Source organism: Danio rerio, chromosome 8 (genome assembly GCF_052040795.2).
Source record: "Danio rerio strain M-AB ecotype USA chromosome 8, GRCz13ab, whole genome shotgun sequence".
Classification (NCBI taxonomy): Eukaryota; Metazoa; Chordata; class Actinopteri; order Cypriniformes; family Danionidae; genus Danio; species Danio rerio.
The window spans coordinates 43,604,365-43,618,323 of NC_141028.1; the positions used below are offsets into that span (position 1 = coordinate 43,604,365).

The 13,959-nt window shown below is 39.7% G+C and overlaps 1 protein-coding gene and 1 long non-coding RNA gene across 2 annotated transcripts in view; one reads left to right on the top strand and one right to left on the bottom strand.

The window, feature by feature from the left end:
- The window catches only part of LOC148679671 (uncharacterized), a 74,540-nt gene that overhangs the window by 39,136 nt on the left and 21,445 nt on the right, over positions 1–13,959 (bottom strand). The gene's annotated exons all lie outside the window — the stretch shown is intronic.
- Positions 1,301–13,469, top strand: LOC100330690 (G2/M phase-specific E3 ubiquitin-protein ligase-like). The gene is made up of 6 exons (XM_087265189.1): positions 1,301–2,508; positions 2,732–2,937; positions 3,061–3,160; positions 3,433–3,580; positions 8,068–8,171; positions 8,307–13,469. Exons 2-5 carry the CDS (start codon positions 2,811–2,813, stop codon positions 8,122–8,124), a joined length of 432 nt encoding a protein of 143 aa, XP_087121315.1. The 5' UTR covers positions 1,301–2,508; positions 2,732–2,810; the 3' UTR covers positions 8,125–8,171; positions 8,307–13,469.

The following is a 13,959-nucleotide window of genomic DNA, read 5'->3' on the forward strand; positions in this document are numbered from 1 at the left end:
AGCCAATGACGCCACTCTTCCAATGCAAGCTTGACGACCAACAGCTCTCGATTACCAATATCATAATTTTGTTCTGCATTGTTGAGACGATGAGAAAAATATGCGCAGGAATGCATCTTGCCATCCGAGGAAGAGCGCTGGGACAGGATAGCACCGACCCCCACATCTGATGCGTCAACCTCCACCACGAACTTCCGTGATGGATCAGGGGCAATAAGAAAAGGTGCTGAAACAAAGCAGCTTTTCAGACGATCAAATGCAACTTGTGCTGCAAGAACGGAGTCTTGATGGAGCTTAAGGCAGTCAGAGGCGCGACGAGCTGGCTGAAGTTGCGGATGAAACACCGGTAAAAATTGGCAAAACCAAGAAACCTCTGCAGGGCCTTGCGGGAATCTGGGGTTGGCCAATCTACCACAGCCTGAACTTTCTCTGGATCCATGCGCATCCCCTCGACTAACACGATATGTCCCAGAAAAGGAACAGACTGCATAAAAAACGCATTTTTCCGCCTTGACATAAAGCCCATTCTCTAGCAGCCTCTGAAGCACTCGCCTGACGTGCTGAACATGTTCCTGGAGAGAATGAGAAAATATCAGTATGTCATCCAGGTAAACATAAATTAACTGATTAAGCATATCTCTCAACACGTCATTCACGAGTGCTTGGAAGGCTGCAGGGGCGTTGGACAGATCGAAAGGAAGAACACAATACTTGAAGTGCCCCCTGGGGGTATTAAAGGCAGTCTTCCATTCATCGCCTTCTCGAATGCGGACCAAATGGTAAGCGTTGCGGACTAATTTCGTGAAAAAGGATGCCCCCTGCAGACGTTCGAAGGCAGAAGACATCAGCGGCAAAGGATAAGTGTTCTTTACCGTGATAGCATTCAGCCCTCGGAAGTCTATACAAGGACGGAGGGAGCCATCTTTCTTTTTCACGAAAAAAAACCCCGCCCCTGCTGGTGATGAAGAAGGGCGGATGATCTTGGCTGCTAGAGAATCAGAAATATATTTCTCCATGGCCTCCCTCTCTGGAACAGAGAGCGATTAAAGTTTGCCTTTAGGCAGAGACGTACCTGGCAATAACTCTATAGCACAGTCATAGGGAAGATGTGGAGGCAGAGAAGCAGACAACAAACACGTAGCATGACAGCTATCACTCCAAGAAATTACAGATTCCTGTCTCCAGTTAATATGTGGATTGTGTATTACCAGCCAAGGACGCCCAAGGACTACTGGAGTGACAGGAGCTTCTGTTAAAAAAAAATGAATAATTTCAGAGTGGTTACCAGAGGTGATCAGTCATATAGGACCAGTGGAATGAGTAATGGAAGAAAGAGAAGAACCATTAAGAGCATGAACAGATATAGGTTGGGAGAGAGAAATCACAGGAAGTCTGAGTTTTTTCACTAAAGCAGAGTCAGTAAAATTTCCCTCTGCCCCAGAGTCAATAATTGCTTGAGTACTAAAATTGCCAGATGACCACTCCAACATAACATTCAAAAGAGTAGCTGCAAGGGAAGATTTGTTCAAAGATACTCAACCCGTCTGTATACTCTTTTCTACTGCGCACGTCGAGTGTTTCTCTCCCTGAGCTAAAGACGAGAATCCACACGAATGGCCAGATCGATGAGTTCGTCCAGGGTCTTAGGAAGATCCAGGGTGAATATTTTAACCTTTATCTGGTCTGCCAGCCCAGACCAGCCCAACCTCGATCGAACCCTGATACCTTTTTAAGCTTTGTCGAAAAGGTATCAAATGAAGAGCAACAAGGGAGTTTCCTCTCCCACACAGCAGTTCCCCACTGCGCTGCTCTCCCGGTGAGAAGCGTGATGACAAACGCCACTTACCATTCCTCCGTGGAAAACGAGGAAGGCTGCAGGGAAAAGTATAATGAGCACTTCGCTAAAAAGGCGCGACAAAACTTAGGCTCTCCGGAGTAGAACGCTGGAGGTGGAAGGCGAGGCTCGAAAAATCCAGCTGTTCGCTCAGGAACCAGCATAACAGGTGGACTAAGGTTAGTTGCAACAGGCTGCTGAAGACCGACAGCATGAAGACGTTGCAACCGTGTTGTGAGATCAGTGATCTGAGTGACAAGCGCTTGGACAGCGCGACTGATGGTGACCATCTGATCATCATGTCTGTTCATGCGTGTGGTAGCGTGTGCAACAACTTCAGCCAGGCCGGAGATACTCGCTGGATCCATGTTTGATCAGTCCGTTCTGTCATGACTCTTAGACAAGGAGGATCCAAATGCGAGTATTTTAATGAACAAAGCACACATGAAAGTTCAAACAAAAGAAAGCCACAGGCCACGATGAAGACATCAAACGGACAGCGAAGGATACTGGGAGACAACAGTCAAGAACAAACACAAACAAGGACAACCAACGGATTGATAACCAGCACATACCACAGGAGGAAATATATAGCCAGCCAAATGAGGTTCAGCTGGAGGATGATAAGTCAGCTGATGACATCAGCTGATCCTAGCACGCTGTCAACACAAAAGGTAAACAAACACACACCCTCACACATGACAACACACAAGGCATGATACATAACATACAGGAGGAACACACATATCCATAAATCGTGACAATATGAAATGAGAGAAGAACAACAGTCCTTTGGTTTTGATAACATCTCATGGTAAGCTATTAAGCGGTATTCTAATTATTGTCTTGTCAAAACAATACACTATAGAGGTTGTAAATGTTTTTTTTTTATTACAGTGAGGAGGACGTAATTCAATATGCAGCAGCACAGATAAATGCCACAAAAACATTTGAATTATGCGTGTCACGAGACAACATGGTTGAGAGAGGTCTAAAGATGTTGAAACGGCAAAAAATAGGAAGCCCTGTCAATCCCTTGAAAATTAGCTTCCTGGGAGAACCCGGAGTTGACACAGGGGCACTGAGGAAAGAGTTTCTTACCAGTGTGTAGTATGCTTTTTTATATACCCTAAAATTGTTTTCAACCCAACCCCTATATATTTATATACACAAGCTGTTCTGTCACTTTGTTGCCTAAAACTTCCCTTTTCCCCTCACACATTTAGCAATTGTTGCCTGCTTTGAAAAACGTCTCTTTGAAGGTGATTCAAAGAATGGAAAAATGCCTAAGTACTCCCTGAATGATCTCGATAATGAGCTGTTCAAGTAAGTGTCTTACCTTTTGGATTAAAGCTTCACTTCATATTTACAAAATTCATTTTCAATAATTTAACGCTTGGTAAATAATGTTGGGATTTTAATTATAGCAGTAATTTTTGTGTTGATAAATGTGTATTTGAAGTGAAGCACTACAAACAAATGTCATCTGTATATGGTATAATTAATGATGAATCATTTATATAAGTAAATGATTATACTATAAGTAGTATAATGCCCTTTCATCATCTATTGCTAACATATATATATCCTTGAACTAGAGTTGCAGGTGAAATATTTGCTGTGAGCATTGCCCAAGGAGGACCAGCCCCATGGTTTATGCAAGAATGGTGTTATGAATACCTTGCAACTGGTAACATCAGACGGGATGGAGTACATGACACAGAGATATCACCACTAATTAAAATGGTAGGTCGACAGAATTTCATTTAATACGTTTGCTGGAAAAATTAATCATATTATCAATTATTGTCATTTTTTTGCTAAAATTGAACCATGCTTATTAATTAATATTGAATACAGGTAAAATATTGCTTCAAATTGATTTAGATTGAAGACCCATCTGACCTGACCACTTACACAAAAAGAAATCTTGGACTGTGGCTACACTGGACCAGTCAACACTGAGCATAAAGAAAGCATATTAAGGGATGTTATAACTACGAATACATAAACTTTTATTTACAATATGATTTGATGTTAAAATCCAAATATTAAAGTGGAAGTGAAGCACTCAGTAAAGTTTACACTATTTTGTACATTGGTTTCCACTTTAATGAAAATATATTAAACAAACCTGATAAAAATCTCGAACCCATCGAAAACTGTGACCACGGAGTAATGTTCACTCATGAACGTGCAGACACTGAAATCAAGTGATCAGCATAGATCAGTAAAAGGATGTTTTAAATTCTGGGATTAGAAAAACAGGTTCATTGAAGAACTTTAATGTAGTCTTGACTTTTGCCCATCCAAATTCTTGTAAGGAAGAAAAAAAATGTATTTGGTCTCTGTTGTTGTCTATACTGGTAGATTCATAGTTTGTAGTTAAATAACAATTTAATTACATTGATATTCCCCCAGGAAATTTTTATGTTTTTCTAGACAGAAAATAATAATTTCAAGTTAGAAATGTGTTACTGTACCATACGGATAAAGTTTGGTGGTCTTTTTTGTTTAACTGTTTATGTGTTTAAAATTGGTGTCAGACCAGATAATAGATAATAATTTTACAAAATAATAAAATAAAATACAGTTAGGGAGAGTGGGTATAAATGCAAAACGGGAGACACAAAGAAATCCCATATTCATAATCAAACACTATTTCATTATTGTATAATATTGAAATTTATTACTGCATACATATATAAATATGTATATGTGGCATAACCAAGGGGTTCAATAATGTTCAACAGCTAGCACGACTACGCCACCCTGGAATATGGCCAGGGACCTATATTTTATATTATAAAAGGCAACGCAGGTAAGCTTGCAGTAAATGGCAAGAGACGTGGATTGGAAAAAATACATACAAACTTTATTTTTTTTTAAAAAATGCATCAAAAAAGGGGACAATGTATATACTGTTTAAATTCAATAAAACCCATCTACTAAAAATACACTACACGCACACACTAAAACACCTGGATTTAGGAGTGCAGGAGCTGAGACGTGACAGCAGAGAATAAGGGCACAACAAGGCCTCCACAGCAAGACCACCAAGACCTGTGACACACACACACACACACACGCACACACACACAGCGCATACACACAGCACACGTGCAAGAAAGACCTCCACCAGGAATCCACCCTGCCTTAGGTGCTCTGCTCCTGAAAACACAAAATCCAGTTACTACAAAGTTTTAATAAACTGGTCACTGACACTCTAACACACAATCACTTGGCCGCACAACACACTGCAATGCTAATGGATTACAACCCCTCTTAATAAACCCTCTGCTGAAGAAGCAACCCAAAAATACAAAATATAAAAGGAAGACACAAAAGGGTTAAACAGTCTTGAATATACATACACGAAGACTGTTACAAAAAAACAAACAAATACCATTTCATCAAAGCATACAAAAAAAAACAATGTAACAGAAAGAAATCACATTAGAAAATACTAATTTCAAGGAAACCAACACAAAAGTAAAAAATAAATATATATCTAACAAAACTAGGCGAAATTACCCAAATAAAAGAAAAAAAGAACACAAGGACCATTCAAATCGGTCAACCACAACCTTCAAATATACGGTCCTAGCACTGAGTGTGTAGGGAAACTGATGTTTACTACATTAAAACAGCATCATCCCCAAAAATACTTAAACAGCATCAAAGCAGCAGTTAAACAGCAGTAAAGCAGCAGTTAAGCCGCGGTTAAGCAGCAGTTAAGCCGCGGGTAAGCAGCAGTTAAACAGCAGTAAAAGCAGCAGTTAAGCCGCAGTTAAACAGCAGTAAAAGCAGCAGTTAAGCCGCGGTTAAGTAGCAGTTAAGCCGCGGGTAAGCAGCAGCGTTGTTTAGAAACCTCCCACGTAGCTATAGGTTGTCATACGGCACCCAGCACTCATTTTCGGTCTGTAAAATGGTAAGGGGATTTAAGTTAGATTGAGTGCATGAACAAGCTAATCCCAAGATTTTAAAATCACTTACCGCAACACTCAATTTCGCCTAATCAAGAGCATCAAAACGCCCACACAGAGGAAAACGGGCTCAATCAATCATTAATAAGTCCTAAACATATCCGTTGGGCTAAACGTAGTTTTGTAACGCAGTAAAACGAACTGCTGACTGCAAAGGAGGGAGGAAACAAATAATGATCATCACTTTACTACAATCAACTTTCCATCCAAAAAGCAACGAGCAAACGCAGCCAGTTACCTGCAGAAGAGCAGCCGTAGATGCCCACCAACACCGTGATCCCGATAAGACGCACCACTAAACAAACATACAACACATGAGCTTTCCCAATGAAGTAACCCGTACACAGGCGAGCTGTCATCCACATACCTGCCGGCGAGTGACTGAAAGCGGGAAGTGACCAGTCGGAAGGGGCGGGACTCGTGACACATACCATCCTGGTTGTCATTTTATATCTTTCCCCACTGATTACTAATAGGGTAGGGGGTATGCCACCCGCAACCACAGAGGGGCGGCGCTTGTCTGGCCACATATATATCTGGGGTAGACAGGTGTAAAGAGGTAAAAAAGATTATTTGCATTATGGACAGAAAACAACCTTGTCTGCTGTCCTAATGATACTTTGTACATTTTTTAAATGGAATCTTTGAAAACGGATATGATTGTTTTACAGGGATGACACACTTCTATGGCTATAAATTTTATCTGTATCACATGTAATTAGCATTTGTAATGATACATATGATTTTATATGATGCATATGATGAGGCTTAGTTCCTTTAATAATCTGGGTTTGCCACAGCGGAATCAACCGCCAACTTATCCAGCATATGTTATATGTCAAAACAACACAGTTCCCTCAGCTTAACACATACAGTGTAAATAATGGACTGAACACAGAGACTGTAAAGCTTAATAAAACCCTATGCATGAAGAAAGTGCATCAAAAATAAAAAAGCTGGTGCTAATACAAGCATCAAAGTTGTGTCTAATACATACAAAAATATTAATACGTTTTCTATTTTTCTTTTTTTTATGTTTGTATGATGCGCTTTGGTCTACTCTCTCACACTTTTGCAGTGCTGCCTTATGAAAGGATTTACATCTAGACTAATGCAACAATTAAAGCACAAGTTGATCAACTTGATCTAGCAACATCTATGAAGGATGTAAAAATCTGCAATGTGAAAAACTATGTTGATCTTAGTTTGGTTTTAACATGAAGAGGTGAGAAGCTGTAGCAGTGAAAAGTGAAAGTAGGTAGCAGCCAGGATAAAACAGAGAGTGAACCAAAGCGCATCAAATGATCGGTAACTAAAAAGGAAAAATGTAATAAATATATATTTTTTATATTAGATAGACATCTGATGCTTGATGCTGATCTGTTGAACGTGTGTTAAATTAGGCTGTTCTGTCTCCGTATTCAGTCCATTAGTTCCACTGTATCTGTTTAGCTAAGGGAACAACACCAACACTGTGACGTCAGACAGTGATATTCCAAGATGGCAGCACCCTAGCTTCAAAAACTATAGTAAAACATGCTTATTGTAATGGTTACATAAATCAAATTTGTTTAATATATTTTCACTGAAGTGGAAATCAATTTACAAAATAATATAAACTAGACTGGGCGCTTCATTTCCACTTCAGTGTATCAAGTATTAAATATTAATGTTTCAGATCAACTCAGAGGAAAATATTACTAATTACCTATTACTAAAAACTAGATCTCACACACTCATAAATATCTCAGCTTCAACTATTGACTCGACTACTGTTAAAACAAAACTGTGCAGAGCTGCAACCCTTCAGAAACTGAGTTTGGCAGCTGTGGTCTAGTTGATAGATGATTGACATGGAGAGGTCAATCCCATACTTGATTGTAATATAAAGATTTTAAAATTAATTATAAATAGTTCTAATTATTGATTATTTAATTTTGATACATGTGATACATATTCCTTGGATTATATAGCAGAATTGGTAACATTGAGATTAACATGAGTTGTAAAGTTAATGTACTGTTGATACAAAAATCTGTGCTGAATTGTGCTGATGCTAAAAGATCCCATTATGTTGCCACAATAATTTGTGCTTAGTTCTGCCTTGGTGTTGGGTTGCAGTTCACAGGCTTTTTCTTTAGCACTTTGTTTGCTCGTTGAGAGAGGATATTGTGTTTGTAATATGTAAGAAATAATTATCTGTCTCATGTGAGGTTGATACATTACATAATATTTTTTGTCTTTCAGAGCACTTCCTCTACATATCTCCACAAAACGCATTCCAATGCTGCAACAACTCCGTGAAGGCCTTCAGATTTATGATCTTATCAAAATCATGCAAGCCAAACCACGTGAGTGTCATGACCTGTTTGTTATAGGTAATGATGACAAAGTAGGTATAAATAATGTGTTGTTCATTCATTCACTTTGCTTTTTTGTTTTATGGCTTAAATGACAGATATTAAAATCTATTTGACTTTGTTTAGGTTGATGCCCATTACATTTCATCCCACCTAGCCCCAGAGATGAGCCCCACTGTTCACTTAAACAAGTAAATGAGTCCAAAATCTTGGAATTCTTCCAAGATTTCTTACTTGAACTTGAAGGTATGGACAACCATTAAATTTTATTTGCTTATATTGAAGTCCAGAGGCCTGTCCTTCTTGCCTTGTTCAGTACATCTGAGATGATTTGGCAGGTGCAGAATCTTTGAAATATGCCATAGAATGCATTGACATATTGTTTATAAACATAACTGTTCTCTGATAATTACATAGATATGTGACTTAGGTAAGTGCTTATTTTAAAAAGATGTACAAGTCAAGAAACTGGCCATAGAATGGAAAGGTCTTATTAATTGGAAGGGTTGTGAACACTAATGATCTCTGCTCTTGATAAAATCCACAGTGCTCTTACACACATACAGCGGGATGCACTCTGAAATAAGCATGTGCAAATTATTCATACTTTAGTTGTCAATAAATATTTAAACAAACTAGGTTATCAAGAAGATTTAATCACTAAACTCTTATTTAGAAGATCTAAATAAGATCTAGAAAATATGTAGATTTTTTTATAAATTCTAAAAAAAAGTTATTAAAGTTAACTAAAATCACTATGTGTGCTTGTTTCACTGGAAAGGTCAAATATATTAATCCTCAACCATAGTCAATAAAATAAAAAGCTTTTTAATAAATAAACAACAATTTTTACATTTGTTAAATGATTCGTCACATATTTTATTATTTGTACAGGCTTTACACTTTTTATTGTCAAGAAACCTGTATTTAGAAATAACCCTGCTATGCAAAAACACCTGTCAATTGCATATTGCAAAACAAGTTTTTGTTTTATTGAGCCAAATTGAATAGTAAATTCTTGTAAGAAAACAGTCATGGCTAAAAGAGACTTTAAGTATCACATTTACTTAAAATATTAGTTTAATTCTGTTTTTTTGAAAAACTTTTGGGCCGAGTAAATATAATTATATGAGAATGAGCTTTAAAGAACCTAACAATCCTTGATCATGTTAAATAGTCAACTGTACAGTCCAGCCAAGTATTCCATGTTGTAAGAACAGGCCCTGGTACTTATTGTGTTATTGTACACAAGTTCACATTTGTGAGTTCACAAGTGTAAAAAAAAAAAAAAGTTAATTCTAAATAAATTTCTTTATTTGTTTTGAAGACACACAACCAGAAGATGATGTTGCAGGGTAATCTGATGGCATGTCTGTATCTCAGATAATGTAGTGTATCACTGGCCAATCTCACAGGCATCTACTTATGTCCGAAAGGCAGAAATTCAAAGTTTCAATTAAGTTTGATCATTGTTGTCTGCAACATACTCCTAACCACAGTGTGTGCTACCCAATTGTCAGTGCTTGCACAAATACCATAACATTTCCTGTAGCCCACATGGCCGATTATGAATCTTTTAAAACACTCTTGCAAACTGCTGTTAAATATAGGTCAGCCTTTGACAGAGTGTAAATAGTACTGACTTGAGTATCAGTACTAATGAAAAAAAAAAACTGACCTGCATTTTAAACACAGCTGATTGACCATTATGTTCACATGCCCACTAGATATAACTATGATTGGCTACAATGATCATCACTTCATAAAACATTTGGACTGATACACAGACACTAGAACATTTGAAAGCCACATATCAGTTAATCTTTTAGCAGATTCTTCTCAGACCAATTCTGACAATTCTGACCAACTCAGACCAATTCTGACAAGCACTTTTACATCGAGACCAGCAGCCTGTAAGTACATTTAAGACTTGTTTCAGTTGTTGTGTATGGTTTGAGGACTTGTTTTCACCTGTTTGTGTGAAGTTGTAGGACATTTAAACTTGCTTTCAGTTGTGTATAATACTACAAGTGTTTAGCCACTGTTTCCTTGGTTACTATAAGAGCTTGTGTAGCAAACGCGGACGGTCCGCCTCAGTTTCGGCCCTTGTTTTGGCTCTCGAGGCGTGTCCAGCTGAATTCAATCAGCTAACGTTAGTGCTTTGGGGTTATATAAACAACTAGTTCACCGCGGCAGCGGTCACGGCAGCCTCGTGTGAAGACTGCCTCGTGTGAAGACCGACGAGTGTAAAGACCATCGACTCTACCTGCGCGACTCCACCAAGCAAAGACACCGACAAAGCACTTGAGTACTTTACTTTCTTTTTTTTTTACTTTATCTTTTGTTGTCAGTGCACTTTTATTATGTGTTTTCTAATTCCTGTTGTTACTAACACTCGCAAAACACGGGAGGTACGCTGCAGGCGTAATCCTCACAACCTTCGTTCAATACATGTATCTGCTATTTCACAACTCTCTCTCTCCGTGGGCCTCTGGAACTGTCAATCAGCTGTTAACAAGGCAGATTTTATTACCTCCATAGCTACATATTCTGACTATAATCTCATGGCTCTAACTGAGACCTGGTTGAGGCCGGAGGACACTGCTACACATGCTACTCTTTCTGCTAATTTCTCTTTTTCCCACACTCCTCGTCACACAGGGAGAGGGGGTGGGACTGGACTACTAATTTCCAAAGAATGGAAATTTACTCTGATACCGTCCCTGCCAACAATCAGCTCCTTTGAATTCCATGCAGTCACCATTATCCACCCCTTCTACATAAATGTGGTTGTCATCTACCGCCCACCAGGTAAATTAGGTCACTTCTTAGATGAACTGGATGTTCTTCTCTCATCTTTTTCTAATATTGACACTCCCTTGTTGGTGCTAGGTGACTTCAACATTTACGTTGACAAACCGCAAGCTGCAGACTTTCAGACTCTGCTTGCCTCTTTTGACCTAAAAAGAGCACCTACCTCTGCTACCCACAAATCAGGTAATCAGCTAGACCTTATTTACACACGACACTGCTTCGCTGATCAAACAATAGTAACTCCACTACAAATATCGGATCATTTCCTTCTGTCTCTCAACATCCACATTACTCCTGAGCCGCCACACACTCCAACACTGGTTACCTTTCACAGAAACCTACGATCTCTCTCACCCAATAGACTATCCACCATTGTTTCAGACTCTCTTCCTCCATCTTGCAAACTCTCTGCACTTGATTCGAACAGTGCCACTGATACACTCTGCTCCACACTAGCATCATGTCTAGACCAATTATGTCCTCTTGCATCCAGGCCAGCCCATGCCAGTCCTCCTGCACCCTGGCTCTCGGATGCTCTCCGTGAGCATCGCTCAAAACTTCGAGCTGCAGAAAGAATTTGGCGGAAAACTAAAAATCCTGCACAGCTCTTAACATACCAAACTCTTCTGTCCTCTTTCTCAGCTGAGTTTACTTCGGCAAAGCAGACATATTACCGTCTGAAAATCAACAATGCCACTAATCCTCGCCTACTTTTTAAAACATTTTCCTCCCTCCTCTATCCTCCTCCTCCACCCGCATCCTCCACACTTACTACTGATGACTTTGCTACATTCTTTTGCACCAAAACTGCAAAAATCAGTGCTCAATTTGCTGCACCTACAATAAACACGCAAGGTACACCACACACACTCACCTCTTTTTCTCAGCTCTCTGAGTCTGAGGTGTCCAAACTGGTGCTATCTAGCCATGCAACCACCTGTCCACTCGATCCCATTCCCTCTCATCTCTTGCAAGCCATCTCTCCTGCAGTCATACCAACACTGACTCACATAATTAACACATCTCTTGTCTCTGGTTTATTCCCCACTTCATTTAAGCAGGCTAGGGTAACCCCACTGCTAAAGAAACCCAACCTGGACCATACGCTACTTGAAAACTACAGACCAGTATCCCTGCTTCCATTCATGGCCAAGATTCTGGAGAAAGTAGTGTTCAATCAAGTCCTGGACTTTCTTACTCAAAACAATCTCATGGACAACAAGCAATCCGGCTTTAAGAAAGGCCACTCAACTGAGACTGCCCTGCTCTCGGTCGTGGAGGATCTCAGACTGGCTAAAGCAGACTCTAAATCATCAGTCCTCATTTTGCTGGACTTGTCAGCTGCTTTTGACACTGTTAACCACCAGATCCTGCTATCTACGCTCGAGTCACTGGGCGTTGCGGGCACTGTTATACAATGGTTCAGATCTTACCTCACTGACAGGTCATTCAGGGTGTCTTGGAGGGGTGAGGTGTCCAACCTACAGCATCTAAACACTGGGGTACCTCAAGGCTCTGTTCTTGGGCCACTTCTCTTCTCCATCTACACATCATCTCTAGGACCAGTCATCCAGAGACATGGATTCTCCTACCACTGCTATGCTGATGATACCCAGCTATACCTCTCTTTTCATCCTGATGATCCCTCGGTTCCAGCTCGCATCTCAGCCTGCCTGTTGGATATTTCACACTGGATGAAAGATCATCATCTTCAGCTGAACCTCGCAAAAACGGAAATGCTTGTAGTTTCTGCCAACTCGACTCTACACCATAACTTTTCAATCCAGATGGAAGGGGCAAACATTACTGCATCCAAAACGGTGAAAAGCCTTGGAGTAACGATTGATGACCAACTAAACTTCTCTGACCACATCTCTAGAACTGCTTGATCGTGCAGATTCACACTCTATAACATCAGAAAGATCCGACCCTTCTTATCTGAACATGCAGCTCAACTCCTTGTGTAAGCTCTTGTTCTCTCCAAACTGGGTTTCTGTAACTCTCTACTAGCTGGGTTTCCAGCTAACTCTATCAAGCCTCTTCAACTGCTCCAGAATGCAGCAGCACGAGTGGTCTTCAATGAACCTAAACGAGCACATGTCACTCCGCTGCTAGTCCGTTTGCACTGGCTGCCAGTTGCTGCTCGCATCAAATTCAAAGCTCTGATGTTTGCCTACAAAGTGACTTCTGGCCTTGCTCCTTCTTATCTGCTCTCGCTTCTGCAGATCTATGTGCCCTCCAGAAACTTGCATTCTGTGAATGAACGTCGCCTCGTGGTTCCATCCCAAAGGGGGAAGAAATCACTTTCGCGAACGCTCACGCTCAATCTGCCCAGTTGGTGAAATGAACTCCCTAACTGCATCAGAACAGCAGAGTCACTCGCTACTTTCAAGAAACGACTAAAAACTCAACTATTTAGTCTCCACTACACTTCCTAATCTGCAATTGCCTCTCTGAATATCACACTAACTGTACAAAAAAATAAATAAATAAAAAAAATAAGAATACTAATACTACTAATACTTCCCTTCTTAGACTTTACAGACCTGAAACTTGCTTATAGCACTTATTCATTGTTGCTCTTGGTTGTGTAAATTGCTCATTTGTAAGTCGCTTTGGATAAAAGCGTCTGCTAAATGACTAAATGTAAATGTAAATGACAAACATGGATTTCAAACGCTCCAGTCTCTGTGTGTTGGTGCAAATGCTTGGTAAAAAGTGTAAAGCAATGATCATTATACATGAGCATATGAATATGATGGTCAATCAGCAGTGTTCAAGAATCCACTCAGCAGCACTTAAGATGCATTATCATATTTTGTACATTTGTATTACTGATACTAAGGATACTTTTGACAATGGTAGTCTACTGTAGAAAATCAGTTTATGGATTCCTGATTAACATTATCTTTTCTGCACTTGGGATGTTAAGTTTATTTTTGATGCATGTTGTTTAAATGCATTT

What these genes read in the sequence shown, in the direction of transcription:
- LOC100330690 (XM_087265189.1), top strand. Translation starts at nt 2,811, where the DNA reads ATGGTTGAGAGAGGTCTAAAGATGTTGAAACGGCAAAAAATAGGAAGC. An exon ending in GAGGAAAGAGTTTCTTACCA is followed by an intron (nt 2,938 to 3,060) that starts GTGTGTAGTATG and finishes TCACACATTTAG; the next exon opens with CAATTGTTGCCTGCTTTGAA. An exon ending in TATCACCACTAATTAAAATG is followed by an intron (nt 3,581 to 8,067) that starts GTAGGTCGACAG and finishes TTTGTCTTTCAG; the next exon opens with AGCACTTCCTCTACATATCT.